This window comes from Drosophila miranda, assembly GCF_003369915.1.
Source record: "Drosophila miranda strain MSH22 chromosome Y unlocalized genomic scaffold, D.miranda_PacBio2.1 Contig_Y1_pilon, whole genome shotgun sequence".
Taxonomy (NCBI): domain Eukaryota; kingdom Metazoa; phylum Arthropoda; class Insecta; order Diptera; family Drosophilidae; genus Drosophila; species Drosophila miranda.
Window position 1 is genome coordinate 24,944,932 of NW_022881603.1, and position 27,273 is coordinate 24,972,204.

The 27,273-nt window shown below is 44.6% G+C and overlaps 8 protein-coding genes and 1 pseudogene across 13 annotated transcripts; 5 read left to right on the forward strand and 4 right to left on the reverse strand.

Moving 5' to 3' along the window:
* Positions 1-27: 27 nt before the first annotated feature.
* LOC117189461 (coiled-coil domain-containing protein 93-like) lies at positions 28-1,325 on the forward strand. Of its 2 annotated transcripts, none has more exons than XM_033394590.1 (4): positions 28-237; positions 296-504; positions 565-694; positions 749-1,325. In XM_033394590.1, exons 1-4 carry the CDS (start codon positions 154-156, stop codon positions 1,022-1,024), a joined length of 699 nt encoding a protein of 232 aa, XP_033250481.1. In that variant the 5' UTR covers positions 28-153; the 3' UTR covers positions 1,025-1,325. The 2 variants fall into 2 exon arrangements, with proteins under 2 accessions (XP_033250481.1, XP_033250482.1); XM_033394591.1 differs by having other exon boundaries at positions 40-237; positions 732-851.
* A 2,398-nt stretch (positions 1,326-3,723) lies between these two features.
* On the reverse strand, positions 3,724-5,908 carry LOC117189455 (protein arginine N-methyltransferase 5-like). Its single transcript, XM_033394581.1, has 6 exons — positions 5,514-5,908; positions 5,009-5,450; positions 4,783-4,948; positions 4,570-4,732; positions 4,000-4,511; positions 3,724-3,928 (listed from the first exon to the last, which is right to left on the reverse strand). The coding sequence occupies exons 1-6, from the start codon at positions 5,578-5,580 to the stop codon at positions 3,776-3,778; spliced, it is 1,503 nt and encodes a 500-aa protein (XP_033250472.1). The 5' UTR covers positions 5,581-5,908; the 3' UTR covers positions 3,724-3,775.
* Positions 5,909-6,030: 122 nt separating this feature from the next.
* On the forward strand, positions 6,031-9,540 carry LOC117189464 (coiled-coil domain-containing protein 93-like). Of its 3 annotated transcripts, XR_004473412.1 has the most exons (5): positions 6,031-6,418; positions 6,477-6,685; positions 6,746-6,875; positions 6,930-8,069; positions 8,176-9,540. XR_004473412.1 is itself a non-coding variant. In XM_033394595.1 (4 exons), exons 1-4 carry the CDS (start codon positions 6,335-6,337, stop codon positions 7,203-7,205), a joined length of 699 nt encoding a protein of 232 aa, XP_033250486.1. In that variant the 5' UTR covers positions 6,031-6,334; the 3' UTR covers positions 7,206-8,133. The 3 variants fall into 3 exon arrangements, 2 of the variants coding, with proteins under 2 accessions (XP_033250486.1, XP_033250487.1); XM_033394595.1 differs by lacking the exon at positions 8,176-9,540 and having other exon boundaries at positions 6,930-8,133; XM_033394596.1 differs by lacking the exon at positions 8,176-9,540 and having other exon boundaries at positions 6,188-6,418; positions 6,913-7,032.
* Positions 9,541-9,913: 373 nt separating this feature from the next.
* Positions 9,914-12,122, reverse strand: LOC117189456 (protein arginine N-methyltransferase 5-like). The gene is made up of 6 exons (XM_033394582.1): positions 11,704-12,122; positions 11,199-11,640; positions 10,973-11,138; positions 10,760-10,922; positions 10,190-10,701; positions 9,914-10,118 (listed from the first exon to the last, which is right to left on the reverse strand). Exons 1-6 carry the CDS (start codon positions 11,768-11,770, stop codon positions 9,966-9,968), a joined length of 1,503 nt encoding a protein of 500 aa, XP_033250473.1. The 5' UTR covers positions 11,771-12,122; the 3' UTR covers positions 9,914-9,965.
* Positions 12,123-12,378: 256 nt separating this feature from the next.
* LOC117189463 (coiled-coil domain-containing protein 93-like) lies at positions 12,379-13,413 on the forward strand. The gene is made up of 4 exons (XM_033394594.1): positions 12,379-12,602; positions 12,661-12,869; positions 12,930-13,059; positions 13,114-13,413. The coding sequence occupies exons 1-4, from the start codon at positions 12,519-12,521 to the stop codon at positions 13,387-13,389; spliced, it is 699 nt and encodes a 232-aa protein (XP_033250485.1). The 5' UTR covers positions 12,379-12,518; the 3' UTR covers positions 13,390-13,413.
* Positions 13,414-15,936: 2,523 nt separating this feature from the next.
* Positions 15,937-18,052, reverse strand: LOC117189474 (annotated as a pseudogene).
* Positions 18,053-18,441: 389 nt separating this feature from the next.
* On the forward strand, positions 18,442-20,253 carry LOC117189462 (coiled-coil domain-containing protein 93-like). 2 transcript variants are annotated; one of them, XM_033394592.1, is made up of 4 exons: positions 18,442-18,630; positions 18,689-18,897; positions 18,958-19,087; positions 19,142-20,253. In XM_033394592.1, the coding sequence occupies exons 1-4, from the start codon at positions 18,547-18,549 to the stop codon at positions 19,415-19,417; spliced, it is 699 nt and encodes a 232-aa protein (XP_033250483.1). In that variant the 5' UTR covers positions 18,442-18,546; the 3' UTR covers positions 19,418-20,253. The 2 variants fall into 2 exon arrangements, with proteins under 2 accessions (XP_033250483.1, XP_033250484.1); XM_033394593.1 differs by having other exon boundaries at positions 18,449-18,630; positions 19,125-19,244.
* Positions 20,254-22,019: 1,766 nt separating this feature from the next.
* LOC117189454 (protein arginine N-methyltransferase 5-like) lies at positions 22,020-24,148 on the reverse strand. The gene is made up of 6 exons (XM_033394580.1): positions 23,813-24,148; positions 23,305-23,749; positions 23,079-23,244; positions 22,866-23,028; positions 22,296-22,807; positions 22,020-22,224 (listed from the first exon to the last, which is right to left on the reverse strand). The coding sequence occupies exons 1-6, from the start codon at positions 23,877-23,879 to the stop codon at positions 22,072-22,074; spliced, it is 1,506 nt and encodes a 501-aa protein (XP_033250471.1). The 5' UTR covers positions 23,880-24,148; the 3' UTR covers positions 22,020-22,071.
* A 150-nt stretch (positions 24,149-24,298) lies between these two features.
* On the forward strand, positions 24,299-26,486 carry LOC117189465 (coiled-coil domain-containing protein 93-like). 2 transcript variants are annotated; one of them, XM_033394597.1, is made up of 4 exons: positions 24,299-24,717; positions 24,776-24,984; positions 25,045-25,174; positions 25,229-26,486. In XM_033394597.1, the coding sequence occupies exons 1-4, from the start codon at positions 24,634-24,636 to the stop codon at positions 25,502-25,504; spliced, it is 699 nt and encodes a 232-aa protein (XP_033250488.1). In that variant the 5' UTR covers positions 24,299-24,633; the 3' UTR covers positions 25,505-26,486. The 2 variants fall into 2 exon arrangements, with proteins under 2 accessions (XP_033250488.1, XP_033250489.1); XM_033394598.1 differs by having other exon boundaries at positions 24,505-24,717; positions 25,212-25,331.
* The last annotated feature ends 787 nt before the right edge of the window (positions 26,487-27,273 follow it).

Consider the following 27,273-nt stretch of genomic DNA (forward strand, 5'->3'; position numbering starts at 1 on the left):
CTATATTCGATGTATTCGATATAATTCGATAATATGTTGATATTTGGTTTTATAATTTTTTGCTGATAACTCGCTTGTTTTCTTATTTGTGGGTGGAACTTTGCCTCATTTGGCATACTTGAAGTTCCTTGGCACCAGTCAGCTGAACGTTTCATGGCTAACCGTGATGTATTCTCAAAAATCCTGCCAAATGTCAAGTTGGCCACTCGATACGATGAAGACGGACGCGAAGTTCAGGTAACTACATCTGAGCCAGCTGAAATGCCTCTTAGTAATGCCCGTTCTTGTTTTTTAGGTGGAGAGTCGCGAGGACTCGGATGCGACAGCAAAGCAGCAGGACACTTTCGACATTCTAATGGACGCCGGCTACTATCGGGCCCGCATCAAAGGCCTGTCCGCCTTCGACAAGGTTGTGGGCGGCATGACTTGGTGCATCGAATGCGCCGACTATGACGAGGACGTGGATCTGCTTTTCCACGAAAGTCTATCGATTGGCCAAAAAATGTAGAAATTAACCCTACGAATTTCTTGGAAAAGAATGTGATCCATCTTATATATCTGCAGAGCTCTCGTGGAAAAGATTGTTTCGGTTCTGATCGATATGAAGTGTCCACATAGCTTGGAGCCGCATCAGGTGCAGGGTCTGGAGTTTTTAGCCATTCATCCCGTCATCCAGTGGCTAGTGAAGACTTCGGTAAGTAGCTTTTCCACCGATATATGCATATAAATAGATAAAACCTCTTTGCAGGTGGAAAATCGAGCTGTGCGTGGACAGCGCTTGAAGAAATTTGCCATTGGAGTGTTCCACAATCATTATCAGTATAAAAGCGACAAAGACAATTTGACCAAAATACGTTGTTTGCTCCAGTTAGACAGTCTTCAACATAGAAATCGGTTTTTAATGTTGTTGATCCTACTGGTAGTCTGTCTTTGTATTGTATTGCCAAATGATCCAGACATTTCGTTGCTAGGAACGGAGCAGCTGTTGTCCCATATGTTACTGTTTTCAGGCGATAGTACCTGATCTCTTCGGATGGATTGTTTCTCCAGACTATCATCTGATGGAATTGATCCTCCGGATTCATCCACACTTGCCGGTACATCTTTTCTATGTCCGCTGTGAATACGTACTTATGAATTCGAAATCGTAGCAGAATGGACATAAGTTCGCTCTGAACGGTGGGTCCAGCCTGCAGAATGTCGTTCAAAGATTACCCGCTTGTTGATTTGCATGAGGCATCGAATACTACCCGAAGCTTTGTGGTGGTGCTCTCAGGTTTGAGTACACAATGATGTGGAATGAAGTAGTGCCTTTTGGGAACTTTTGATGCTAGCACAATATTCATATGTCCTAGTCCTTCATACTCTTCCATGAAGTCCAGCTCTTCCAAGTTTCCAACGACTCCCACAGGGCTGAAGGGTGTTCGGAAAATGGGAGCTTTAGAATAAAACGGCCGTCTGAAGCTGTCTGAAGATTTTCTATAAAATGAGCTTCGCACCGTGCTTCCACTGGAGTGCGTGGTTTGTCTTCCGTCTCTAGATTGTCCAGAGTCCAGAATCTTTCCATGAGCTCGTTTACTCCCGTTGCACAAATGGGTGAGGAATTGTGGGCAGATTTGACTTTTCCTGCCACAATCCATCCCAGTTTCGTGTTTTGTTGCAACGGGCTGTCCTTAGCTGCTGTTGATCTGGTAGCAGCAGCGAGTAGTAATGGTCGGCTCCGATTAGCATGTCGATTTTGCCTGGCCTATGGAAGTTTGGATCTGCCAGTGAGATCTTGCTTGGTACGTTTAAGCTCTCTGAATCGAGTGCCTGAGCTGGTTGATCAGCTATTATCTGTGGTAATACGAAAGCTTCAATTCTTTGCGTAAAACCATTGTGAAGGTATTTCATATGTGAAACTAGATTAAGTTGCCACGAAAGGTAGCAGTAAACTTGTTTACAATAAAATACAAATTTTCCACATGAAAAAAAAAAAAAAAAAAGGTATTTCATGAGCACATTTACTCGTGCTCTGCTGGTCTTTGATTGACCTCCAATTCCTTCGATCCGTAATGTTGTGTCTTTTAGTTTAAGTGACAACATTGATGCTATTCGTTCAGAGATCAAGTTTATCTGTGATCTTGAATCTAGCAGTGCTCTGAAATTAGCAACCTGCCAGTTGTTGGCTTCTACTGCCACCTTTGTTGTGGCCAGAAGATTGTAACTATTGTTACTTGCTGCACCAACCGTCGGGCCTCTTGATTATGTAGCTGCGCCTGATGCTGTTTCCAAATGTAGCATCGTGTTGTGCTTCTTGTCACACTTGAAGCTGTTTCGACCAGGGCATGCGTTTGTTTTGTGATTTGTTCTAAAACAATTAACGCACATTTTTTGTTTTTGTACCCAATTTAGTCGTTCTGATGGAGATTTGGAGCGAAATTCTTCGCATCCGTAGAGCCAATGGCTTGCTTTCTTGCAGAATGTGCATAAGGGTGCTCGGGCTCTCCCTGTGTTTGCGGATGCATATGTCGTGCATTTTGGCTCTCTCCTTGATGCTGGTGGCTTCTTACTGGTTCCTAGAACCCGAATTCTTTGCTCCAAGAACTGAAGCATCGTATCCAGCGCCTGAATGTCCTTTGAGCTTCCCAATGATTGCTCATACAAGGCCTCATTTGTTACATCCAGTTTGTTTCTGATAATGGCAATCAATATCGGATCCCATGTAGATATATTGATGCCCAATCCCTTTAGTGATGCAAGCGATTCTATGGTTGTTATATACAACTCTTTTAATGACTTGGATCGTCATTAATTGTTTGGTGATTGAGGAAGCGGTTCAGTACCGTGTTCGAAACATCTCTGGGATTGTTGTATGCGTCAACTAGTATTTCCCAAGCGGCCTCATTATTTTCTTCCTTTAGATCGTTGCCTCGCCGGTAACGGTGGTTTTAAGATACCACATCTTTTTCACCGTAGGCATGTTGGTCTCATGCACCATGCATGAGAACAGATCGAAGAACTGGGTCCATTTTAATAGATCCCCATCAAACTTTGGGATGCTGATGCGTGGAAGCTGCACGTTATCCGTGTTTGGTGTGGCTGATATTGCCAATGCTCTTTGGACCTTACTTTCCAGTGTTAGGTAGGATTCCATGTCATATCCTCCTTCCACTGGGTCCTCGTATTCCTCATGAATTGTGAAGTGGACTTACTGCGCTTGAGTCCATAGTGATTTTATCAAATCACTTGATGTGCGTCCTTCCGCCTCTGAAGGTTGTTTCACATTGCGTTTAACCAAAGACTATACAATACGAAGATGTCGCATGAGGAACAAATGCTTTTTCAATTTTCGTTTGACGCTTCATCGTACGGGCGCGCGGGGCTAGTACTTCAATTCTCTTTTACCAAAGACTATACAATACCAAGATGTCGCATGAGGAACAAATGCTTTTTCAATTTTCGTTTGACGCTTCATGGTACGGGCGCACGGGGCTAGTACTTCAATTCTCTTTTACCAAAGACTATATTGTATAGTCTTTGTATAGTCATCTATACAATATAGTCTTTGGTATGACGCTACTTGAGTACGGAGATCCAGGGTGAGATCAAATAAATTCTTTTAAAATGCCACAAAAAAAACTACGAGAATGATTTCTTTAGCAACTTGTTTTGGAGCAGTACCTTCGTACCCAATCGCTGGCTAAAACAGAGTTCAAATTTATATTCCCTTTAGCTAATTATTTATAATATTTGTATTTTTATTGGTGGTCAATTCTCGAAAGATTGAATGTAACTAAAGTCGAATGTGGTAGCCACTTCCACCCGCATTGTGATGCTCCCAGGCCTCTCGTGTGCTCACCTGCCACTCGTACCACACCTTGTCCGCATCAACGCAGCGCCAGATCTTGACTGAGATTGTCTGTCCCTCCTTGAGGGTCCTCGGATGCTGCAAGAACACGATTAGAACGATTAACCATTATGATCAATGAAAAGCCGGGTCCGAACGCCATCACTTACTGTCGGAAAGAACATGGGAAACCACGAGAAAATGCCGGGCGTGTGGGTCAGTGGGTTGATGCTCAGGTGGATATCCTTATAAAGCATTGTATCAAAATAGCCACCAATGCCATGTAGCACGCAGTCTTTTTGGACAGTAAAAGAGATCTCCTTGCAGCGTGTATTGTCAATAGTCGCCTCACGATTCGGATGTGAGAATTCAAACAGCGCTTGGGGATTGTCAATGTGATAAACGTTTTTGAGGAGTGATACATAACCATAGTCGAAGGCTGGAACGGTGGTGTCCATCTGGCTGACATTCTGATGCAGCACTGCCGACATGATTGGATTGATGTACGACGTTGACTTGTAGGGTATGCTTATGCCATCCGTTTTGAGCAGCTTCAATGCGCCGTCAAGGCACTCTGGCGACAGTTCGTTATCCCCAAACGAGCCAAGCAGCTCGGAGACGAGAATATCAGCCTGCTCTGGAGGTGAAAAGTCGCGCATGTCCTTGGAGAATATGTGCACATCTAAATTATAATTAGAATCAGGATAACTCATATCCGTTTTTCACTCTCTGCTGCTTACCTTTGTCTTCCCAAAGAGTATCTACCATGTGGGAGAGGGTGCGAATGGCATTGGGATTCTTTTCGATGATGTAGAGTCGCACCTGACGCTTTGTCAGTTCCGCGGCATTAAAGATGGCCCTCGCTAAAGGACCACGTCCCCCACCCAGCAACATCACTACGGTCTGGAGGGATTATCTGGAATCTGCGCCCAATTGAAGACTAGTTTCCTTACCAGCTTGTTCGGCGCGTCTATGTCGCTCACTCGATCAATCAGAGCCGCTTTTACCGCGATCTGGTAGATTTTATACTTCACTGGATCCGACTCGAACACCTCGTATGTATAGCTATCCAGATTATCGAGGAGAGGTTGCAGTGGAATCTTCAGAACGTTTTCATAGCTAATTGGCAAAAGGTTAGTGTGCGGATGAAGGGTTCTACTCTGCTCCACAGACACTTACCTATTAAGAATGTGGCTGTCGTTGTGGTCACTGGCGAGTTTCCGCAAATAATCGGCGTACTGGGAAATAGACAGGCCATTCGGATTGGCGGAGATTATTATATTGGCCCGTGCCGAGAGAAAGTGGCCTATGACTATTTGCCACTGCTTCTGCAGAACATAGTAGTTGGCTTTGTTTCGGATGAACAGAGAGGACGGAATGATAATGGCTTCGATGGGCTTGCCCAGCCACAGGCTCGTCTCCTTACTGGGACGATCCAAGTCATTCAGCTCAATTAAAACTTTCACTTTGCTGTTGTGCTTGACGGCAAAGCGCAGGCTATTCCACCAAGTCCATGGATCTTTCGCCTCCGCCTCGGCTATTTCTGCATTGTTGACGTCTTTGCGGTGCTCGAAGCTACCCATCTCTGGGTTGCTGATAGGTACTTGTATAAACCAGTTGCCTAAATGGAAATTAAACATACATTTTTAATTGGATTCGTTTTACGGCAGTTTTCACTCATAACCTTTCGTTTTGGCCCTTACGATCTCGGCCAAGTTGTCGATATTTGGTCCCCGCAGTCGCTTCATCATGCTACCAACATTCTTCAAATGCTCCGCCCATGCTACACCTCAAAGGAGAATCTGTTTGGCATGCTCGCGTAGCTTGGGGTTCGGGGAATCGACATCCACATCGGACAGCAAGTCGAGTTCCAGTCGACAGCGTTCAGCAATGTGCCCGGGTATGTGGGGTCCGTCTCATATGGGTCCAGCGGGACCATATTAGCGTTGATCGATGTGGCCACCACATTGTAGTTGTTAGCATTAGCGTGTTGTATCAGTTTTGGTATACTGTTTTAATGAGTCATGAGTCGTCAAAAACGCTGTCACCGGCTTGATTGAACGAACTTAGCCTTCTTAGCCCCCTCGAATTAAACAGGTGAACAGCTTGAGGTAAACCGCGGAAAATAATACTGTATGTACATATAACTGGTACGCCAATCCATTCCTTAAAAAAAAAATGGACCAAATATCTTTCACCTGAACTTCGCTTAAATTCTTCAAGATTTAAAATTTTCGTGGAGTGAATTTTTAATTGTGGTTGACAACGGGCTAATCGTTCTCTGTCCTTAATTTAATAGTGCTGCCATACAGTTTTTGAGACCAGGCTGCCATACCGCAACCACTTGCAGCACTATATTCGATGTATTCGATATAATTCGATAATATGTTGATATTTGGTTTTATAATTTTTTGCTGATAACTCGCTTGTTTTCATATTTGTGGGTGGAACTTTGCCTCATTTGGCATACTTGAAGTTCCTTGGCACCAGTCAGCTGAACGTTTCATGGCTAACCGTGATGTATTCTCAAAAATCCTGCCAAATGTCAAGTTGGCCACTCGATACGATGAAGACGGACGCGAAGTTCAGGTAACTACATCTGAGCCAGCTGAAATGCCTCTTAGTAATGCCCGTTCTTGTTTTTTAGGTGGAGAGTCGCGAGGACTCGGATGCGACAGCAAAGCAGCAGGACACTTTCGACATTCTAATGGACGCCGGCTACTATCGGGCCCGCATCAAAGGCCTGTCCGCCTTCGACAAGGTTGTGGGCGGCATGACTTGGTGCATCGAATGCGCCGACTATGACGAGGACGTGGATCTGCTTTTCCACGAAAGTCTATCGATTGGCCAAAAAATGTAGAAATTAACCCTACGAATTTCTTGGAAAAGAATGTGATCCATCTTATATATCTGCAGAGCTCTCGTGGAAAAGATTGTTTCGGTTCTGATCGATATGAAGTGTCCACATAGCTTGGAGCCGCATCCGGTGCAGGGTCTGGAGTTTTTAGCCATTCATCCCGTCATCCAGTGGCTAGTGAAGACTTCGGTAAGTAGCTTTTCCACCGATATATGCATATAAATAGATAAAACCTCTTTGCAGGTGGAAAATCGAGCTGTGCGTGGACAGCGCTTGAAGAAATTTGCCATTGGAGTGTTCCACAATCATTATCAGTATAAAAGCGACAAAGACAATTTGACCAAAATACGTTGTTTGCTCCAGTTAGACAGTCTTCAACATAGAAATCGGTTTTTAATGTTGTTGATCCTACTGGTAGTCTGTCTTTGTATTGTATTGCCAAATGATCCAGACATTTCGTTGCTAGGAACGGAGCAGCTGTTGTCCCATATGTTACTGTTTTCAGGCGATAGTACCTGATCTCTTCGGATGGATTGTTTCTCCAGACTATCATCTGATGGAATTGATCCTCCGGATTCATCCACACTTGCCGGTACATCTTTTCTATGTCCGCTGTGAATACGTACTTATGAATTCGAAATCGTAGCAGAATGGACATAAGTTCGCTCTGAACGGTGGGTCCAGCCTGCAGAATGTCGTTCAAAGATTACCCGCTTGTTGATTTGCATGAGGCATCGAATACTACCCGAAGCTTTGTGGTGGTGCTCTCAGGTTTGAGTACACAATGATGTGGAATGAAGTAGTGCCTTTTGGGAACTTTTGATGCTGGCACAATATTCATATGTCCTAGTCCTTCATACTCTTCCATGAAGTCCAGCTCTTCCAAGTTTCCAACGACTCCCACAGGGCTGAAGGGTGTTCGGAAAATGGGAGCTTTAGAATAAAACGGCCGTCTGAAGCTGTCTGAAGATTTTCTATAAAATGAGCTTCGCACCGTGCTTCCACTGGAGTGCGTGGTTTGTCTTCCGTCTCTAGATTGTCCAGAGTCCAGAATCTTTCCATGAGCTCGTTTACTCCCGTTGCACAAATGGGTGAGGAATTGTGGGCAGATTTGACTTTTCCTGCCACAATCCATCCCAGTTTCGTGTTTTGTTGCAACGGGCCTCCTGTCCTTAGCTGCTGTTGATCTGGTAGCAGCAGCGAGTAGTAATGGTCGGCTCCGATTAGCATGTCGATTTTGCCTGGCTTATGGAAGTTTGGATCTGCCAGTGAGATCTTGCTTGGTACGTTTAAGCTCTCTGAATCGAGTGCCTGAGCTGGTTGATCAGCTATAATCTGTGGTAATACGAAAGCTTCAATTCTTTGCGTAAAACCATTGTGAAGGTATTTCATATGTGAAACTAGATTAAGTTGCCACGAAAGGTAGCAGTAAACTTGTTTACAATAAAATACAAATTTTCCACATGAAAAAAAAAAAAAAAAAAAGAAGGTATTTCATGAGCACATTTACTCGTGCTCTGCTGGTCTTTGATTGACCTCCAATTCCTTCGATCCGTAATGTTGTGTCTTTTAGTTTAAGTGACAACATTGATGCTATTCGTTCAGAGATCAAGTTTATCTGTGATCTTGAATCTAGCAGTGCTCTGAAATTAGCAACCTGCCAGTTGTTGGCTTCTACTGCCACCTTTGTTGTGGCCAGAAGATTGTAACTATTGTTACTTGCTGCACCAACCGTCGGGCCTCTTGATTATGTAGCTGCGCCTGATGCTGTTTCCAAATGTAGCATCGTGTTGTGCTTCTTGTCACACTTGAAGCTGTTTCGACCAGGGCATGCGTTTGTTTTGTGATTTGTTCTAAAACAATTAACGCACATTTTTTGTTTTTGTACCCAATTTAGTCGTTCTGATGGAGATTTGGAGCGAAATTCTTCGCATCCGTAGAGCCAATGGCTTGCTTTCTTGCAGAATGTGCATAAGGGTGCTCGGGCTCTCCCTGTGTTTGCGGATGCATATGTCGTGCATTTTGGCTCTCTCCTTGATGCTGGTGGCTTCTTACTGGTTCCTAGAACCCGAATTCTTTGCTCCAAGAACTGAAGCATCGTATCCAGCGCCTGAATGTCCTTTGAGCTTCCCAATGATTGCTCATACAAGGCCTCATTTGTTACATCCAGTTTGTTTCTGATAATGGCAATCAATATCGTATCCCATGTAGATATATTGATGCCCAATCCCTTTAGTGATGCAAGCGATTCTATGGTTGTTATATACAACTCTTTTAATGACTTGGGATCGTCATTAATTGTTTGGTGATTGAGGAAGCGGTTCAGTACCGTGTTCGAAACATCTCTGGGATTGTTGTATGCGTCAACTAGTATTTCCCAAGCGGCCTCATTATTTTCTTCCTTTAGATCGTTGCCTCGCCGGTAACGGTGGTTTTAAGATACCACATCTTTTTCACCGTAGGCATGTTGGTCTCATGCACCATGCATGAGAACAGATCGAAGAACTGGGTCCATTTTAATAGATCCCCATCAAACTTTGGGATGCTGATGCGTGGAAGCTGCACGTTATCCGTGTTTGGTGTGGCTGATATTGCCAATGCTCTTTGGACCTTACTTTCCAGTGTTAGGTAGGATTCCATGTCATATCCTCCTTCCACTGGGTCCTCGTATTCCTCATGAATTGTGAAGTGGACTTACTGCGCTTGAGTCCATAGTGATTTTATCAAATCACTTGATGTGCGTCCTTCCGCCTCTGAAGGTTGTTTCACATTGCGTTTAACCAAAGACTATACAATACGAAGATGTCGCATGAGGAACAAATGCTTTTTCAATTTTCGTTTGACGCTTCATCGTACGGGCGCGCGGGGCTAGTACTTCAATTCTCTTTTACCAAAGACTATACAATACCAAGATGTCGCATGAGGAACAAATGCTTTTTCAATTTTCGTTTGACGCTTCATGGTACGGGCGCACGGGGCTAGTACTTCAATTCTCTTTTACCAAAGACTATATTGTATAGTCTTTGTATAGTCATCTATACAATATAGTCTTTGGTATGACGCTACTTGAGTACGGAGATCCAGGGTGAGATCAAATAAATTCTTTTAAAATGCCACAAAAAAAACTACGAGAATGATTTCTTTAGCAACTTGTTTTGGAGCAGTACCTTCGTACCCAATCGCTGGCTAAAACAGAGTTCAAATTTATATTCCCTTTAGCTAATTATTTATAATATTTGTATTTTTATTGGTGGTCAATTCTCGAAAGATTGAATGTAACTAAAGTCGAATGTGGTAGCCACTTCCACCCGCATTGTGATGCTCCCAGGCCTCTCGTGTGCTCACCTGCCACTCGTACCACACCTTGTCCGCATCAACGCAGCGCCAGATCTTGACTGAGATTGTCTGTCCCTCCTTGAGGGTCCTCGGATGCTGCAAGAACACGATTAGAACGATTAACCATTATGATCAATGAAAAGCCGGGTCCGAACGCCATCACTTACTGTCGGAAAGAACATGGGAAACCACGAGAAAATGCCGGGCGTGTGGGTCAGTGGGTTGATGCTCAGGTGGATATCCTTATAAAGCATTGTATCAAAATAGCCACCAATGCCATGTAGCACGCAGTCTTTTTGGACAGTAAAAGAGATCTCCTTGCAGCGTGTATTGTCAATAGTCGCCTCACGATTCGGATGTGAGAATTCAAACAGCGCTTGGGGATTGTCAATGTGATAAACGTTTTTGAGGAGTGATACATAACCATAGTCGAAGGCTGGAACGGTGGTGTCCATCTGGCTGACATTCTGATGCAGCACTGCCGACATGATTGGATTGATGTACGACGTTGACTTGTAGGGTATGCTTATGCCATCCGTTTTGAGCAGCTTCAATGCGCCGTCAAGGCACTCTGGCGACAGTTCGTTATCCCCAAACGAGCCAAGCAGCTCGGAGACGAGAATATCAGCCTGCTCTGGAGGTGAAAAGTCGCGCATGTCCTTGGAGAATATGTGCACATCTAAATTATAATTAGAATCAGGATAACTCATATCCGTTTTTCACTCTCTGCTGCTTACCTTTGTCTTCCCAAAGAGTATCTACCATGTGGGAGAGGGTGCGAATGGCATTGGGATTCTTTTCGATGATGTAGAGTCGCACCTGACGCTTTGTCAGTTCCGCGGCATTAAAGATGGCCCTCGCTAAAGGACCACGTCCCCCACCCAACAACATCACTACGGTCTGGAGGGATTATCTGGAATCTGCGCCCAATTGAAGACTAGTTTCCTTACCAGCTTGTTCGGCGCGTCTATGTCGCTCACTCGATCAATCAGAGCCGCTTTTACCGCGTTCTGGTAGATTTTATACTTCACTGGATCCGACTCGAACACCTCGTATGTATAGCTATCCAGATTATCGAGGAGAGGTTGCAGTGGAATCTTCAGAACGTTTTCATAGCTAATTGGCAAAAGGTTAGTGTGAGGATGAAGGGTTCTACTCTGCTCCACAGACACTTACCTATTAAGAATGTGGCTGTCGTTGTGGTCACTGGCGAGTTTCCGCAAATAATCGGCGTACTGGGAAATAGACAGGCCATTCGGATTGGCGGAGATTATTATATTGGCCCGTGCCGAGAGAAAGTGGCCTATGACTATTTGCCACTGCTTCTGCAGAACATAGTAGTTGGCTTTGTTTCGGATGAACAGAGAGGACGGAATGATAATGGCTTCGATGGGCTTGCCCAGCCACAGGCTCGTCTCCTTACTGGGACGATCCAAGTCATTCAGCTCAATTAAAACTTTCACTTTGCTGTTGTGCTTGACGGCAAAGCGCAGGCTATTCCACCAAGTCCATGGATCTTTCGCCTCCGCCTCGGCTATTTCTGCATTGTTGACGTCTTTGCGGTGCTCGAAGCTACCCATCTCTGGGTTGCTGATAGGTACTTGTATAAACCAGTTGCCTAAATGGAAATTAAACATACATTTTTAATTGGATTCGTTTTACGGCAGTTTTCACTCATAACCTTTCGTTTTGGCCCTTACGATCTCGGCCAAGTTGTCGATATTTGGTCCCCGCAGTCGCTTCAACATGCTACCAACATTCTTCAAATGCTCCGCCCATGCTACACCTCAAATCTGTTTGGCATGCTCGCGTAGCTTGGGGTTCGGGGAATCGACATCCACATCGGACAGCAAGTCGAGTTCCAGTCGACAGCGTTCAGCAATGTGCCCGGGTATGTGGGGTCCGTCTCATATGGGTCCAGCGGGACCATATTAGCGTTGATCGATGTGGCCACCACATTGTAGTTGTTAGCATTAGCGTGTTGTATCAGTTTTGGTATACTGTTTTAATGAGTCATGAGTCGTCAAAAACGCTGTCACCGGCTTGATTGAACGAACTTAGCCTTCTTAGCCCCCTCGAATTAAACAGGTGAACAGCTTGAGGTAAACCGCGGAAAATAATACTGTATGTACATATAACTGGTACGCCAATCCATTCCTTAAAAAAAAAATGGACCAAATATCTTTCACCTGAACTTCGCTTAAATTCTTCAAGATTTAAAATTTTCGTGGAGTGAATTTTTAATTGTGGTTGACAACGGGCTAATCGTTCTCTGTCCTTAATTTAATAGTGCTGCCATACAGTTTTTGAGACCAGGCTGCCATACCGCAACCACTTGCAGCACTATATTCGATGTATTCGATATAATTCGATAATATGTTGATATTTGGTTTTATAATTTTTTGCTGATAACTCGCTTGTTTTCATATTTGTGGGTGGAACTTTGCCTCATTTGGCATACTTGAAGTTCCTTGGCACCAGTCAGCTGAACGTTTCATGGCTAACCGTGATGTATTCTCAAAAATCCTGCCAAATGTCAAGTTGGCCACTCGATACGATGAAGACGGACGCGAAGTTCAGGTAACTACATCTGAGCCATCTGAAATGCCTCTTAGTAATGCCCGTTCTTGTTTTTTAGGTGGAGAGTCGCGAGGACTCGGATGCGACAGCAAAGCAGCAGGACACTTTCGACATTCTAATGGACGCCGGCTACTATCGGGCCCGCATCAAAGGCCTGTCCGCCTTCGACAAGGTTGTGGGCGGCATGACTTGGTGCATCGAATGCGCCGACTATGACGTGGACGTGGATCTGCTTTTCCACGAAAGTCTATCGATTGGCCAAAAAATGTAGAAATTAACCCTACGAATTTCTTGGAAAAGAATGTGATCCATCTTATATATCTGCAGAGCTCTCGTGGAAAAGATTGTTTCGGTTCTGATCGATATGAAGTGTCCACATAGCTTGGAGCCGCATCAGGTGCAGGGTCTGGAGTTTTTAGCCATTCATCCCGTCATCCAGTGGCTAGTGAAGACTTCGGTAAGTAGCTTTTCCACCGATGTATGCATATAAATAGAGAAAACCTCTTTGCAGGTGGAAAATCGAGCTGTGCGTGGACAGCGCTTGAAGAAATTTGCCATTGGAGTGTTCCACAATCATTATCAGTATAAAAGCGACAAAGACAATTTGACCAAAATACGTTGTTTGCTCCAGTTAGACAGTCTTCAACATAGAAATCGGTTTTTAATGTTGTTGATCCTACTGGTAGTCTGTCTTTGTATTGTATTGCCAAATGATCCAGACATTTCGTTGCTAGGAACGGAGCAGCTGTTGTCCCATATGTTACTGTTTTCAGGCGATAGTACCTGATCTCTTCGGATGGATTGTTTCTCCAGACTATCATCTGATGGAATTGATCCTCCGGATTCATCCACACTTGCCGGTACATCTTTTCTATGTCCGCTGTGAATACGTACTTATGAATTCGAAATCGTAGCAGAATGGACATAAGTTCGCTCTGAACGGTGGGTCCAGCCTGCAGAATGTCGTTCAAAGATTACCCGCTTGTTGATTTGCATGAGGCATCGAATACTACCCGAAGCTTTGTGGTGGTGCTCTCAGGTTTGAGTACACAATGATGTGGAATGAAGTAGTGCCTTTTGGGAACTTTTGATGCTGGCACAATATTCATATGTCCTAGTCCTTCATACTCTTCCATGAAGTCCAGCTCTTCCAAGTTTCCAACGACTCCCACAGGGCTGAAGGGTGTTCGGAAAATGGGAGCTTTACAATAAAACGGCCGTCTGAAGCTGTCTGAAGATTTTCTATAAAATGAGCTTCGCACCGTGCTTCCACTGGAGTGCGTGGTTTGTCTTCCGTCTCTAGATTGTCCAGAGTCCAGAATCTTTCCATGAGCTCGTTTACTCCCGTTGCACAAATGGGTGAGGAATTGTGGGCAGATTTGACTTTTCCTGCCACAATCCATCCCAGTTTCGTGTTTTGTTGCAACGGGCCTCCTGTCCTTAGCTGCTGTTGATCTGGTAGCAGCAGCGAGTAGTAATGGTCGGCTCCGATTAGCATGTCGATTTTGCCTGGCTTATGGAAGTTTGGATCTGCCAGTGAGATCTTGCTTGGTACGTTTAAGCTCTCTGAATCGAGTGCCTGAGCTGGTTGATCAGCTATAATCTGTGGTAATACGAAAGCTTCAATTCTTTGCGTAAAACCATTGTGAAGGTATTTCATGAGCACATTTACTCGTGCTCTGCTGGTCTTTGATTGACCTCCAATTCCTTCGATCCGTAATGTTGTGTCTTTTAGTTTGAGTGACAACATTGATGCTATTCGTTCTGAGATCAAGTTTATCTGTGATCTTGAATCTAGCAGTGCTCTGAAATTAGCAACCTGCCCGTTGTTGGCTTCTACTGCCACCTTTGTTGTGGCCAGAAGATTGTAACTATTGTTACTTGCTGCACCAACCGTCGGGCCTCTTGATTCTGTAGCTGCGCCTGATGCTGTTTCCAAATGTAGCATCGTGTTGTGCTTCTTGTCACACTTGAAGCTGTTTCGACCAGGGCATGCGTTTGTTTTGTGATTTGTTCTAAAACAATTAAAGCACATTTTTTGTTTTTGTACCCAATTTAGTCGTTCTGATGGAGATTTGGAGCGAAATTCTTCGCATCCGTAGAGCCAATGGCTTGCTTTCTTGCAGAATGTGCATAAGGGTGCTCGGGCTCTCCCTGTGTTTGCGGATGCATATGTCGTGCATTTTGGCTCTCTCCTTGATGCTGGTGGCTTCTTACTGGTTCCTAGAACCCGAATTCTTTGCTCCAAGAACTGAAGCATCGTATCCAGCGCCTGAATGTCCTTTGAGCTTCCCAATGATTGCTCATACAAGGCCTTATTTGTTACATCCAGTTTGTTTCTGATAATGGCAATCAATATCGGATCCCATGTAGATATATTGATGCCCAATCCCTTTAGTGATGCAAGCGATTCTATGGTTGTTATATACAACTCTTTTAATGACTTGGGATCGTCATTAATTGTTTGGTGATTGAGGAAGCGGTTCAGTACCGTGTTCGAAACATCTCTGGGATTGTTGTATGCGTCAACTAGTATTTCCCAAGCGGCCTCATTATTTTCTTCCTTTAGATCGTTGCCTCGCCGGTAACGGTGGTTTTAAGATACCACATCTTTTTCACCGTAGGCATGTTGGTCTCATGCACCATGCATGAGAACAGATCGAAGAACTGGGTCCATTTTAATAGATCCCCATCAAACTTTGGGATGCTGATGCGTGGAAGCTGCACGTTATCCGTGTTTGGTGTGGCTGATTTTGCCAATGCTCTTTGGACCTTACTTTCCAGTGTTAGGTAGGATTCCATGTCATATCCTCCTTCCACTGGGTCCTCGTATTCCTCATGAATTGTGAAGTGGACTTACTGCGCTTGAGTCCATAGTGATTTTATCAAATCACTTGATGTGCGTCCTTCCGCCTCTGAAGGTTGTTTCACATTGCGTTTAACCAAAGACTATACAATACGAAGATGTCGCATGAGGAACAAATGCTTTTTCAATTTTCGTTTGACGCTTCATCGTACGGGCGCGCGGGGCTAGTACTTCAATTCTCTTTTACCAAAGACGATACAATACCAAGATGTCGCATGAGGAACAAATGCTTTTTCAATTTTCGTTTGACGCTTCATGGTACGGGCGCACGGGGCTAGTACTTCAATTCTCTTTTACCAAAGAGTACTTGAGTACGGAGATCCAGGGTGAGATCAAATAAATTCTTTTAAAATGCCACAAAAAAAACTACGAGAATGATTTCTTTAGCAACTTGTTTTGGAGCAGTACCTTCGTACCCAATCGCTGGCTAAAACAGAGTTCAAATTTATATTCCCTTTAGCTAATTATTTATAATATTTGTATTTTTATTGGTGGTCAATTCTCGAAAGATTGAATGTAACTAAAGTCGAATGTGGTAGCCACTTCCACCCGCATTGTGATGCTCCCAGCCCTCTCGTGTGCTCACCTGCCACTCGTACCACACCTTGTCCGCATCAACGCAGCGCCAGATCTTGACTGAGATTGTCTGTCCCTCCTTGAGGGTCCTCGGATGCTGCAAGAACACGATTAGAACGATTAACCATTATGATCAATGAAAAGCCGGGTCCGAACGCCATCACTTACTGTCGGAAAGAACATGGGAAACCACGAGAAAATGCCGGGCGTGTGGGTCAGTGGGTTGATGCTCAGGTGGATATCCTTATAAAGCATTGTATCAAAATAGCCACCAATGCCATGTAGCACGCAGTCTTTTTGGCCAGTAAAAGAGATCTCCTTGCAGCGTGTATTGTCAATAGTCGCCTCACGATTCGGATGTGAGAATTCAAACAGCGCTTGGGGATTGTCAATGTGATAAACGTTTTTGAGGAGTGATACATAACCATCGTCGAAGGCTGGAACGGTGGTGTCCATCTGGCTGACATTCTGATGCAGCACTGCCGACATGATTGGATTGATGTACGACGTTGACTTGTAGGGTATGCTTATGCCATCCGTTTTGAGCAGCTTCAATGCGCCGTCAAGGCACTCTGGCGACAGTTCGTTATCCCCAAACGAGCCAAGCAGCTCGGAGACGAGAATATCAGCCTGCTCTGGAGGTGAAAAGTCGCGCATGTCCTTGGAGAATATGTGCACATCTAAATTATAATTAGAATCAGGATAACTCATATCCGTTTTTCACTCTCTGCTGCTTACCTTTGTCTTCCCAAAGAGTATCTACCATGTGGGAGAGGGTGCGAATGGCATTGGGATTCTTTTCGATGATGTAGAGTCGCACCTGACGCTTTGTCAGTTCTGCAGCATTAAAGATGGCCCTCGCTAAAGGACCACGTCCCCACCCAACAACATCACTACGGTCTGGAGGGATTATCTGGAATCTGCGCCCAATTGAAGACTAGTTTCCTTACCAGCTTGTTCGGCGCGTCTATGTCGCTCACTCGATCAATCAGAGCCGCTTTTACCGCGTTCTGGTAGATTTTATACTTCACTGGATCCGACTCGAACACCTCGTATGTATAGCTATCCAGATTATCGAGGAGAGGTTGCAGTGGAATCTTCAGAACGTTTTCATAGCTAATTGGCAAAAGGTTAGTGAGAGGATGAAGGGTGGTACTCTGCTCCACAGACACTAACCTATTAAGAATGTGGCTGTCGTTGTGGTCACTGGCGAGTTTCCGCAAATAATCGGCGTACTGGGAAATAGACAGGCCATTCGGATTGGCGGAGATTATTATATTGGCCCGTGCCGAGAGAAAGTGGCCTATGACTATTTGCCACTGCTTCTGCAGAACATAGTAGTTGGCTTTGTTTCGGATGAACAGAGAGGACGGAATGATAATGGCTTCGATGGGCTTGCCCAGCCACAGGCTCGTCTCCTTACTGGGACGATCCAAGTCATTCAGCTCAATTAAAACTTTCACTTTGCTGTTGTGCTTGACGGCAAAGCGCAGGCTATTCCACCAAGTCCATGGATCTTTCGCCTCCGCCTCGGCTATTTCTGCATTGTTGACGTCTTTGCGGTGCTCGAAGCTACCCATCTCTGGGTTGCTGATAGGTACTTGTATAAACCAGTTGCCTAAATGGAAATTAAACATACATTTTTAATTGGATTCGTTTTACGGCAGTTTTCACTCATAACCTTTCGTTTTGGCCCTTACGATCTCGGCCAAGTTGTCGATATTTGGTCCCCGCAGTCGCTTCATCATGCTACCAACATTCTTCAAATGCTCCGCCCATGCTACACCTCAAAGGAGAACCTGTTTGGCATGCTCGCGTAGCTTGGGGTTCGGGGAATCGACATCCACATCGGACAGCAAGTCGAGTTCCAGTCGACAGCGTTCAGCAATGTGCCCGGGTATGTGGGGTCCGTCTCATATGGGTCCAGCGGGACCATATTAGCGTTGATCGATGTGGCCACCACATTGTAGTTGTTAGCATTAGCGTGTTGTATCAGTTTTGGTATACTGTTTTAATGAGTCATGAGTCGTCAAAAACGCTGTCACCGGCTTGATTGAACGAACTTAGCCTTCTTAGCCCCCTCGAATTAAACAGGTGAACAGCTTGAGGTACACCGCGGAAAATAATACTGTATGTACATATAACTGGTACGCCAATCCATTCCTTAAAAAAAAAATGGACCAAATATCTTTCACCTGAACTTCGCTTAAATTCTTCAAGATTTAAAATTTTCGTGGAGTGAATTTTTAATTGTGGTTGACAACGGGCTAATCGTTCTCTGTCCTTAATTTAATAGTGCTGCCATACAGTTTTTGAGACCAGGCTGCCATACCGCAACCACTTGCAGCACTATATTCGATGTATTCGATATAATTCGATAATATGTTGATATTTGATTTTATAATTTTTTGCTGATAACTCGCTTGTTTTCTTATTTGTGGGTGGAACTTTGCCTCATTTGGCATACTTGAAGTTCCTTGGCACCAGTCAGCTGAACGTTTCATGGCTAACCGTGATGTATTCTCAAAAATCCTGCCAAATGTCAAGTTGGCCACTCGATACGATGAAGACGGACGCGAAGTTCAGGTAACTACATCTGAGCCAGCTGAAATGCCTCTTAGTAATGCCCGTTCTTGTTTTTTAGGTGGAGAGTCGCGAGGACTCGGATGCGACAGCAAAGCAGCAGGACACTTTCGACATTCTAATGGACGCCGGCTACTATCGGGCCCGCATCAAAGGCCTGTCCGCCTTCGACAAGGTTGTGGGCGGCATGACTTGGTGCATCGAATGCGCCGACTATGACGAGGACGTGGATCTGCTTTTCCACGAAAGTCTATCGATTGGCCAAAAAATGTAGAAATTAACCCTACGAATTTCTTGGAAAAGAATGTGATCCATCTTATATATCTGCAGAGCTCTCGTGGAAAAGATTGTTTCGGTTCTGATCGATATGAAGTGTCCACATAGCTTGGAGCCGCATCAGGTGCAGGGTCTGGAGTTTTTAGCCATTCATCCCGTCATCCAGTGGCTAGTGAAGACTTCGGTAAGTAGCTTTTCCACCGATATATGCATATAAATAGATAAAACCTCTTTGCAGGTGGAAAATCGAGCTGTGCGTGGACAGCGCTTGAAGAAATTTGCCATTGGAGTGTTCCACAATCATTATCAGTATAAAAGCGACAAAGACAATTTGACCAAAATACGTTGTTTGCTCCAGTTAGACAGTCTTCAACATAGAAATCGGTTTTTAATGTTGTTGATCCTACTGGTAGTCTGTCTTTGTATTGTATTGCCAAATGATCCAGACATTTCGTTGCTAGGAACGGAGCAGCTGTTGTCCCATATGTTACTGTTTTCAGGCGATAGTACCTGATCTCTTCGGATGGATTGTTTCTCCAGACTATCATCTGATGGAATTGATCCTCCGGATTCATCCACACTTGCCGGTACATCTTTTCTATGTCCGCTGTGAATACGTACTTATGAATTCGAAATCGTAGCAGAATGGACATAAGTTCGCTCTGAACGGTGGGTCCAGCCTGCAGAATGTCGTTCAAAGATTACCCGCTTGTTGATTTGCATGAGGCATCGAATACTACCCGAAGCTTTGTGGTGGTGCTCTCAGGTTTGAGTACACAATGATGTGGAATGAAGTAGTGCCTTTTGGGAACTTTTGATGCTGGCACAATATTCATATGTCCTAGTCCTTCATACTCTTCCATGAAGTCCAGCTCTTCCAAGTTTCCAACGACTCCCACAGGGCTGAAGGGTGTTCGGAAAATGGGAGCTTTAGAATAAAACGGCCGTCTGAAGCTGTCTGAAGATTTTCTATAAAATGAGCTTCGCACCGTGCTTCCACTGGAGTGCGTGGTTTGTCTTCCGTCTCTAGATTGTCCAGAGTCCAGAATCTTTCCATGAGCTCGTTTACTCCCGTTGCACAAATGGGTGAGGAATTGTGGGCAGATTTGACTTTTCCTGCCACAATCCATCCCAGTTTCGTGTTTTGTTGCAACGGGCCTCCTGTCCTTAGCTGCTGTTGATCTGGTAGCAGCAGCGAGTAGTAATGGTCGGCTCCGATTAGCATGTCGATTTTGCCTGGCTTATGGAAGTTTGGATCTGCCAGTGAGATCTTGCTTGGTACGTTTAAGCTCTCTGAATCGAGTGCCTGAGCTGGTTGATCAGCTATAATCTGTGGTAATACGAAAGCTTCAATTCTTTGCGTAAAACCATTGTGAAGGTATTTCATGAGCACATTTACTCGTGCTCTGCTGGTCTTTGATTGACCTCCAATTCCTTCGATCCGTAATGTTGTGTCTTTTAGTTTGAGTGACAACATTGATGCTATTCGTTCTGAGATCAAGTTTATCTGTGATCTTGAATCTAGCAGTGCTCTGAAATTAGCAACCTGCCCGTTGTTGGCTTCTACTGCCACCTTTGTTGTGGCCAGAAGATTGTAACTATTGTTACTTGCTGCACCAACCGTCGGGCCTCTTGATTCTGTAGCTGCGCCTGATGCTGTTTCCAAATGTAGCATCGTGTTGTGCTTCTTGTCACACTTGAAGCTGTTTCGACCAGGGCATGCGTTTGTTTTGTGATTTGTTCTAAAACAATTAAAGCACATTTTTTGTTTTTGTACCCAATTTAGTCGTTCTGATGGAGATTTGGAGCGAAATTCTTCGCATCCGTAGAGCCAATGGCTTGCTTTCTTGCAGAATGTGCATAAGGGTGCTCGGGCTCTCCCTGTGTTTGCGGATGCATATGTCGTGCATTTTGGCTCTCTCCTTGATGCTGGTGGCTTCTTACTGGTTCCTAGAACCCGAATTCTTTGCTCCAAGAACTGAAGCATCGTATCCAGCGCCTGAATGTCCTTTGAGCTTCCCAATGATTGCTCATACAAGGCCTTATTTGTTACATCCAGTTTGTTTCTGATAATGGCAATCAATATCGGATCCCATGTAGATATATTGATGCCCAATCCCTTTAGTGATGCAAGCGATTCTATGGTTGTTATATACAACTCTTTTAATGACTTGGGATCGTCATTAATTGTTTGGTGATTGAGGAAGCGGTTCAGTACCGTGTTCGAAACATCTCTGGGATTGTTGTATGCGTCAACTAGTATTTCCCAAGCGGCCTCATTATTTTCTTCCTTTAGATAGTTGCCTCGCCGGTAACGGTGGTTTTAAGATACCACATCTTTTTCACCGTAGGCATGTTGGTCTCATGCACCATGCATGAGAACAGATCGAAGAACTGGGTCCATTTTAATAGATCCCCATCAAACTTTGGGATGCTGATGCGTGGAAGCTGCACGTTATCCGTGTTTGGTGTGGCTGATTTTGCCAATGCTCTTTGGACCTTACTTTCCAGTGTTAGGTAGGATTCCATGTCATATCCTCCTTCCACTGGGTCCTCGTATTCCTCATGAATTGTGAAGTGGACTTACTGCGCTTGAGTCCATAGTGATTTTATCAAATCACTTGATGTGCGTCCTTCCGCCTCTGAAGGTTGTTTCACATTGCGTTTAACCAAAGACTATACAATACGAAGATGTCGCATGAGGAACAAATGCTTTTTCAATTTTCGTTTGACGCTTCATCGTACGGGCGCGCGGGGCTAGTACTTCAATTCTCTTTTACCAAAGACTATACAATACCAAGATGTCGCATGAGGAACAAATGCTTTTTCAATTTTCGTTTGACGCTTCATGGTACGGGCGCACGGGGCTAGTACTTCAATTCTCTTTTACCAAAGACTATATTGTATAGTCTTTGTATAGTCATCTATACAATATAGTCTTTGGTATGACGCTACTTGAGTACGGAGATCCAGGGTGAGATCAAATAAATTCTTTTAAAATGCCACAAAAAAAACTACGAGAATGATTTCTTTAGCAACTTGTTTTGGAGCAGTACCTTCGTACCCAATCGCTGGCTAAAACAGAGTTCAAATTTATATTCCCTTTAGCTAATTATTTATAATATTTGTATTTTTATTGGTGGTCAATTCTCGAAAGATTGAATGTAACTAAAGTCGAATGTGGTAGCCACTTCCACCCGCATTGTGATGCTCCCAGGCCTCTCGTGTGCTCACCTGCCACTCGTACCACACCTTGTCCGCATCAACGCAGCGCCAGATCTTGACTGAGATTGTCTGTCCCTCCTTGAGGGTCCTCGGATGCTGCAAGAACACGATTAGAACGATTAACCATTATGATCAATGAAAAGCCGGGTCCGAACGCCATCACTTACTGTCGGAAAGAACATGGGAAACCACGAGAAAATGCCGGGCGTGTGGGTCAGTGGGTTGATGCTCAGGTGGATATCCTTATAAAGCATTGTATCAAAATAGCCACCAATGCCATGTAGCACGCAGTCTTTTTGGACAGTAAAAGAGATCTCCTTGCAGCGTGTATTGTCAATAGTCGCCTCACGATTCGGATGTGAGAATTCAAACAGCGCTTGGGGATTGTCAATGTGATAAACGTTTTTGAGGAGTGATACATAACCATAGTCGAAGGCTGGAACGGTGGTGTCCATCTGGCTGACATTCTGATGCAGCACTGCCGACATGATTGGATTGATGTACGACGTTGACTTGTAGGGTATGCTTATGCCATCCGTTTTGAGCAGCTTCAATGCGCCGTCAAGGCACTCTGGCGACAGTTCGTTATCCCCAAACGAGCCAAGCAGCTCGGAGACGAGAATATCAGCCTGCTCTGGAGGTGAAAAGTCGCGCATGTCCTTGGAGAATATGTGCACATCTAAATTATAATTAGAATCAGGATAACTCATATCCGTTTTTCACTCTCTGCTGCTTACCTTTGTCTTCCCAAAGAGTATCTACCATGTGGGAGAGGGTGCGAATGGCATTGGGATTCTTTTCGATGATGTAGAGTCGCACCTGACGCTTTGTCAGTTCCGCGGCATTAAAGATGGCCCTCGCTAAAGGACCACGTCCCCCACCCAACAACATCACTACGGTCTGGAGGGATTATCTGGAATCTGCGCCCAATTGAAGACTAGTTTCCTTACCAGCTTGTTCGGCGCGTCTATGTCGCTCACTCGATCAATCAGAGCCGCTTTTACCGCGTTCTGGTAGATTTTATACTTCACTGGATCCGACTCGAACACCTCGTATGTATAGCTATCCAGATTATCGAGGAGAGGTTGCAGTGGAATCTTCAGAACGTTTTCATAGCTAATTGGCAAAAGGTTAGTGTGCGGATGAAGGGTTCTACTCTGCTCCACAGACACTTACCTATTAAGAATGTGGCTGTCGTTGTGGTCACTGGCGAGTTTCCGCAAATAATCGGCGTACTGGGAAATAGACAGGCCATTCGGATTGGCGGAGATTATTATATTGGCCCGTGCCGAGAGAAAGTGGCCTATGACTATTTGCCACTGCTTCTGCAGAACATAGTAGTTGGCTTTGTTTCGGATGAACAGAGAGGACGGAATGATAATGGCTTCGATGGGCTTGCCCAGCCACAGGCGAACCGTCTCCTTACTGGGACGATCCAAGTCATTCAGCTCAATTAAAACTTTCACTTTGCTGTTGTGCTTGACGGCAAAGCGCAGGCTATTCCACCAAGTCCATGGATCTTTCGCCTCCGCCTCGGCTATTTCTGCATTGTTGACGTCTTTGCGGTGCTCGAAGCTACCCATCTCTGGGTTGCTGATAGGTACTTGTATAAACCAGTTGCCTAAATGGAAATTAAACATACATTTTTAATTGGATTCGTTTTACGGCAGTTTTCACTCATAACCTTTCGTTTTGGCCCTTACGATCTCGGCCAAGTTGTCGATATTTGGTCCCCGCAGTCGCTTCATCATGCTACCAACATTCTTCAAATGCTCCGCCCATGCTACACCTCAAAGGAGAATCTGTTTGGCATGCTCGCGTAGCTTGGGGTTCGGGGAATCGACATCCACATCGGACAGCAAGTCGAGTTCCAGTCGACAGCGTTCAGCAATGTGCCCGGGTATGTGGGGTCCGTCTCATATGGGTCCAGCGGGACCATATTAGCGTTGATCGATGTGGCCACCACATTGTAGTTGTTAGCATTAGCGTGTTGTATCAGTTTTGGTATACTGTTTTAATGAGTCATAAGTTTTCAACAACGCTGTCACCGGCTTGATTGAACGAACTTAGCCTTCTTAGCCCCCTCGAATTAAACAGGTGAACAGCTTGAGGTAAACCGCGGAAAATAATACTGTATGTACATATAACTGGTACGCCAATCCATTCCTTAAAAAAAAAATGGACCAAATATCTTTCACCTGAACTTCGCTTAAATTCTTCAAGATTTAAAATTTTCGTGGAGTGAATTTTTAATTGTGGTTGACAACGGGCTAATCGTTCTCTGTCCTTAATTTAATAGTGCTGCCATACAGTTTTTGAGACCAGGCTGCCATACCGCAACCACTTGCAGCACTATATTCGATGTATTCGATATAATTCGATAATATGTTGATATTTGGTTTTATAATTTTTTGCTGATAACTCGCTTGTTTTCTTATTTGTGGGTGGAACTTTGCCTCATTTGGCATACTTGAAGTTCCTTGGCACCAGTCAGCTGAACGTTTCATGGCTAACCGTGATGTATTCTCAAAAATCCTGCCAAATGTCAAGTTGGCCACTCGATACGATGAAGACGGACGCGAAGTTCAGGTAACTACATCTGAGCCAGCTGAAATGCCTCTTAGTAATGCCCGTTCTTGTTTTTTAGGTGGAGAGTCGCGAGGACTCGGATGCGACAGCAAAGCAGCAGGACACTTTCGACATTCTAATGGACGCCGGCTACTATCGGGCCCGCATCAAAGGCCTGTCCGCCTTCGACAAGGTTGTGGGCGGCATGACTTGGTGCATCGAATGCGCCGACTATGACGAGGACGTGGATCTGCTTTTCCACGAAAGTCTATCGATTGGCCAAAAAATGTAGAAATTAACCCTACGAATTTCTTGGAAAAGAATGTGATCCATCTTATATATCTGCAGAGCTCTCGTGGAAAAGATTGTTTCGGTTCTGATCGATATGAAGTGTCCACATAGCTTGGAGCCGCATCCGGTGCAGGGTCTGGAGTTTTTAGCCATTCATCCCGTCATCCAGTGGCTAGTGAAGACTTCGGTAAGTAGCTTTTCCACCGATATATGCATATAAATAGATAAAACCTCTTTGCAGGTGGAAAATCGAGCTGTGCGTGGACAGCGCTTGAAGAAATTTGCCATTGGAGTGTTCCACAATCATTATCAGTATAAAAGCGACAAAGACAATTTGACCAAAATACGTTGTTTGCTCCAGTTAGACAGTCTTCAACATAGAAATCGGTTTTTAATGTTGTTGATCCTACTGGTAGTCTGTCTTTGTATTGTATTGCCAAATGATCCAGACATTTCGTTGCTAGGAACGGAGCAGCTGTTGTCCCATATGTTACTGTTTTCAGGCGATAGTACCTGATCTCTTCGGATGGATTGTTTCTCCAGACTATCATCTGATGGAATTGATCCTCCGGATTCATCCACACTTGCCGGTACATCTTTTCTATGTCCGCTGTGAATACGTACTTATGAATTCGAAATCGTAGCAGAATGGACATAAGTTCGCTCTGAACGGTGGGTCCAGCCTGCAGAATGTCGTTCAAAGATTACCCGCTTGTTGATTTGCATGAGGCATCGAATACTACCCGAAGCTTTGTGGTGGTGCTCTCAGGTTTGAGTACACAATGATGTGGAATGAAGTAGTGCCTTTTGGGAACTTTTGATGCTGGCACAATATTCATATGTCCTAGTCCTTCATACTCTTCCATGAAGTCCAGCTCTTCCAAGTTTCCAACGACTCCCACAGGGCTGAAGGGTGTTCGGAAAATGGGAGCTTTAGAATAAAACGGCCGTCTGAAGCTGTCTGAAGATTTTCTATAAAATGAGCTTCGCACCGTGCTTCCACTGGAGTGCGTGGTTTGTCTTCCGTCTCTAGATTGTCCAGAGTCCAGAATCTTTCCATGAGCTCGTTTACTCCCGTTGCACAAATGGGTGAGGAATTGTGGGCAGATTTGACTTTTCCTGCCACAATCCATCCCAGTTTCGTGTTTTGTTGCAACGGGCCTCCTGTCCTTAGCTGCTGTTGATCTGGTAGCAGCAGCGAGTAGTAATGGTCGGCTCCGATTAGCATGTCGATTTTGCCTGGCTTATGGAAGTTTGGATCTGCCAGTGAGATCTTGCTTGGTACGTTTAAGCTCTCTGAATCGAGTGCCTGAGCTGGTTGATCAGCTATAATCTGTGGTAATACGAAAGCTTCAATTCTTTGCGTAAAACCATTGTGAAGGTATTTCATGAGCACATTTACTCGTGCTCTGCTGGTCTTTGATTGACCTCCAATTCCTTCGATCCGTAATGTTGTGTCTTTTAGTTTGAGTGACAACATTGATGCTATTCGTTCTGAGATCAAGTTTATCTGTGATCTTGAATCTAGCAGTGCTCTGAAATTAGCAACCTGCCCGTTGTTGGCTTCTACTGCCACCTTTGTTGTGGCCAGAAGATTGTAACTATTGTTACTTGCTGCACCAACCGTCGGGCCTCTTGATTCTGTAGCTGCGCCTGATGCTGTTTCCAAATGTAGCATCGTGTTGTGCTTCTTGTCACACTTGAAGCTGTTTCGACCAGGGCATGCGTTTGTTTTGTGATTTGTTCTAAAACAATTAAAGCACATTTTTTGTTTTTGTACCCAATTTAGTCGTTCTGATGGAGATTTGGAGCGAAATTCTTCGCATCCGTAGAGCCAATGGCTTGCTTTCTTGCAGAATGTGCATAAGGGTGCTCGGGCTCTCCCTGTGTTTGCGGATGCATATGTCGTGCATTTTGGCTCTCTCCTTGATGCTGGTGGCTTCTTACTGGTTCCTAGAACCCGAATTCTTTGCTCCAAGAACTGAAGCATCGTATCCAGCGCCTGAATGTCCTTTGAGCTTCCCAATGATTGCTCATACAAGGCCTTATTTGTTACATCCAGTTTGTTTCTGATAATGGCAATCAATATCGGATCCCATGTAGATATATTGATGCCCAATCCCTTTAGTGATGCAAGCGATTCTATGGTTGTTATATACAACTCTTTTAATGACTTGGGATCGTCATTAATTGTTTGGTGATTGAGGAAGCGGTTCAGTACCGTGTTCGAAACATCTCTGGGATTGTTGTATGCGTCAACTAGTATTTCCCAAGCGGCCTCATTAT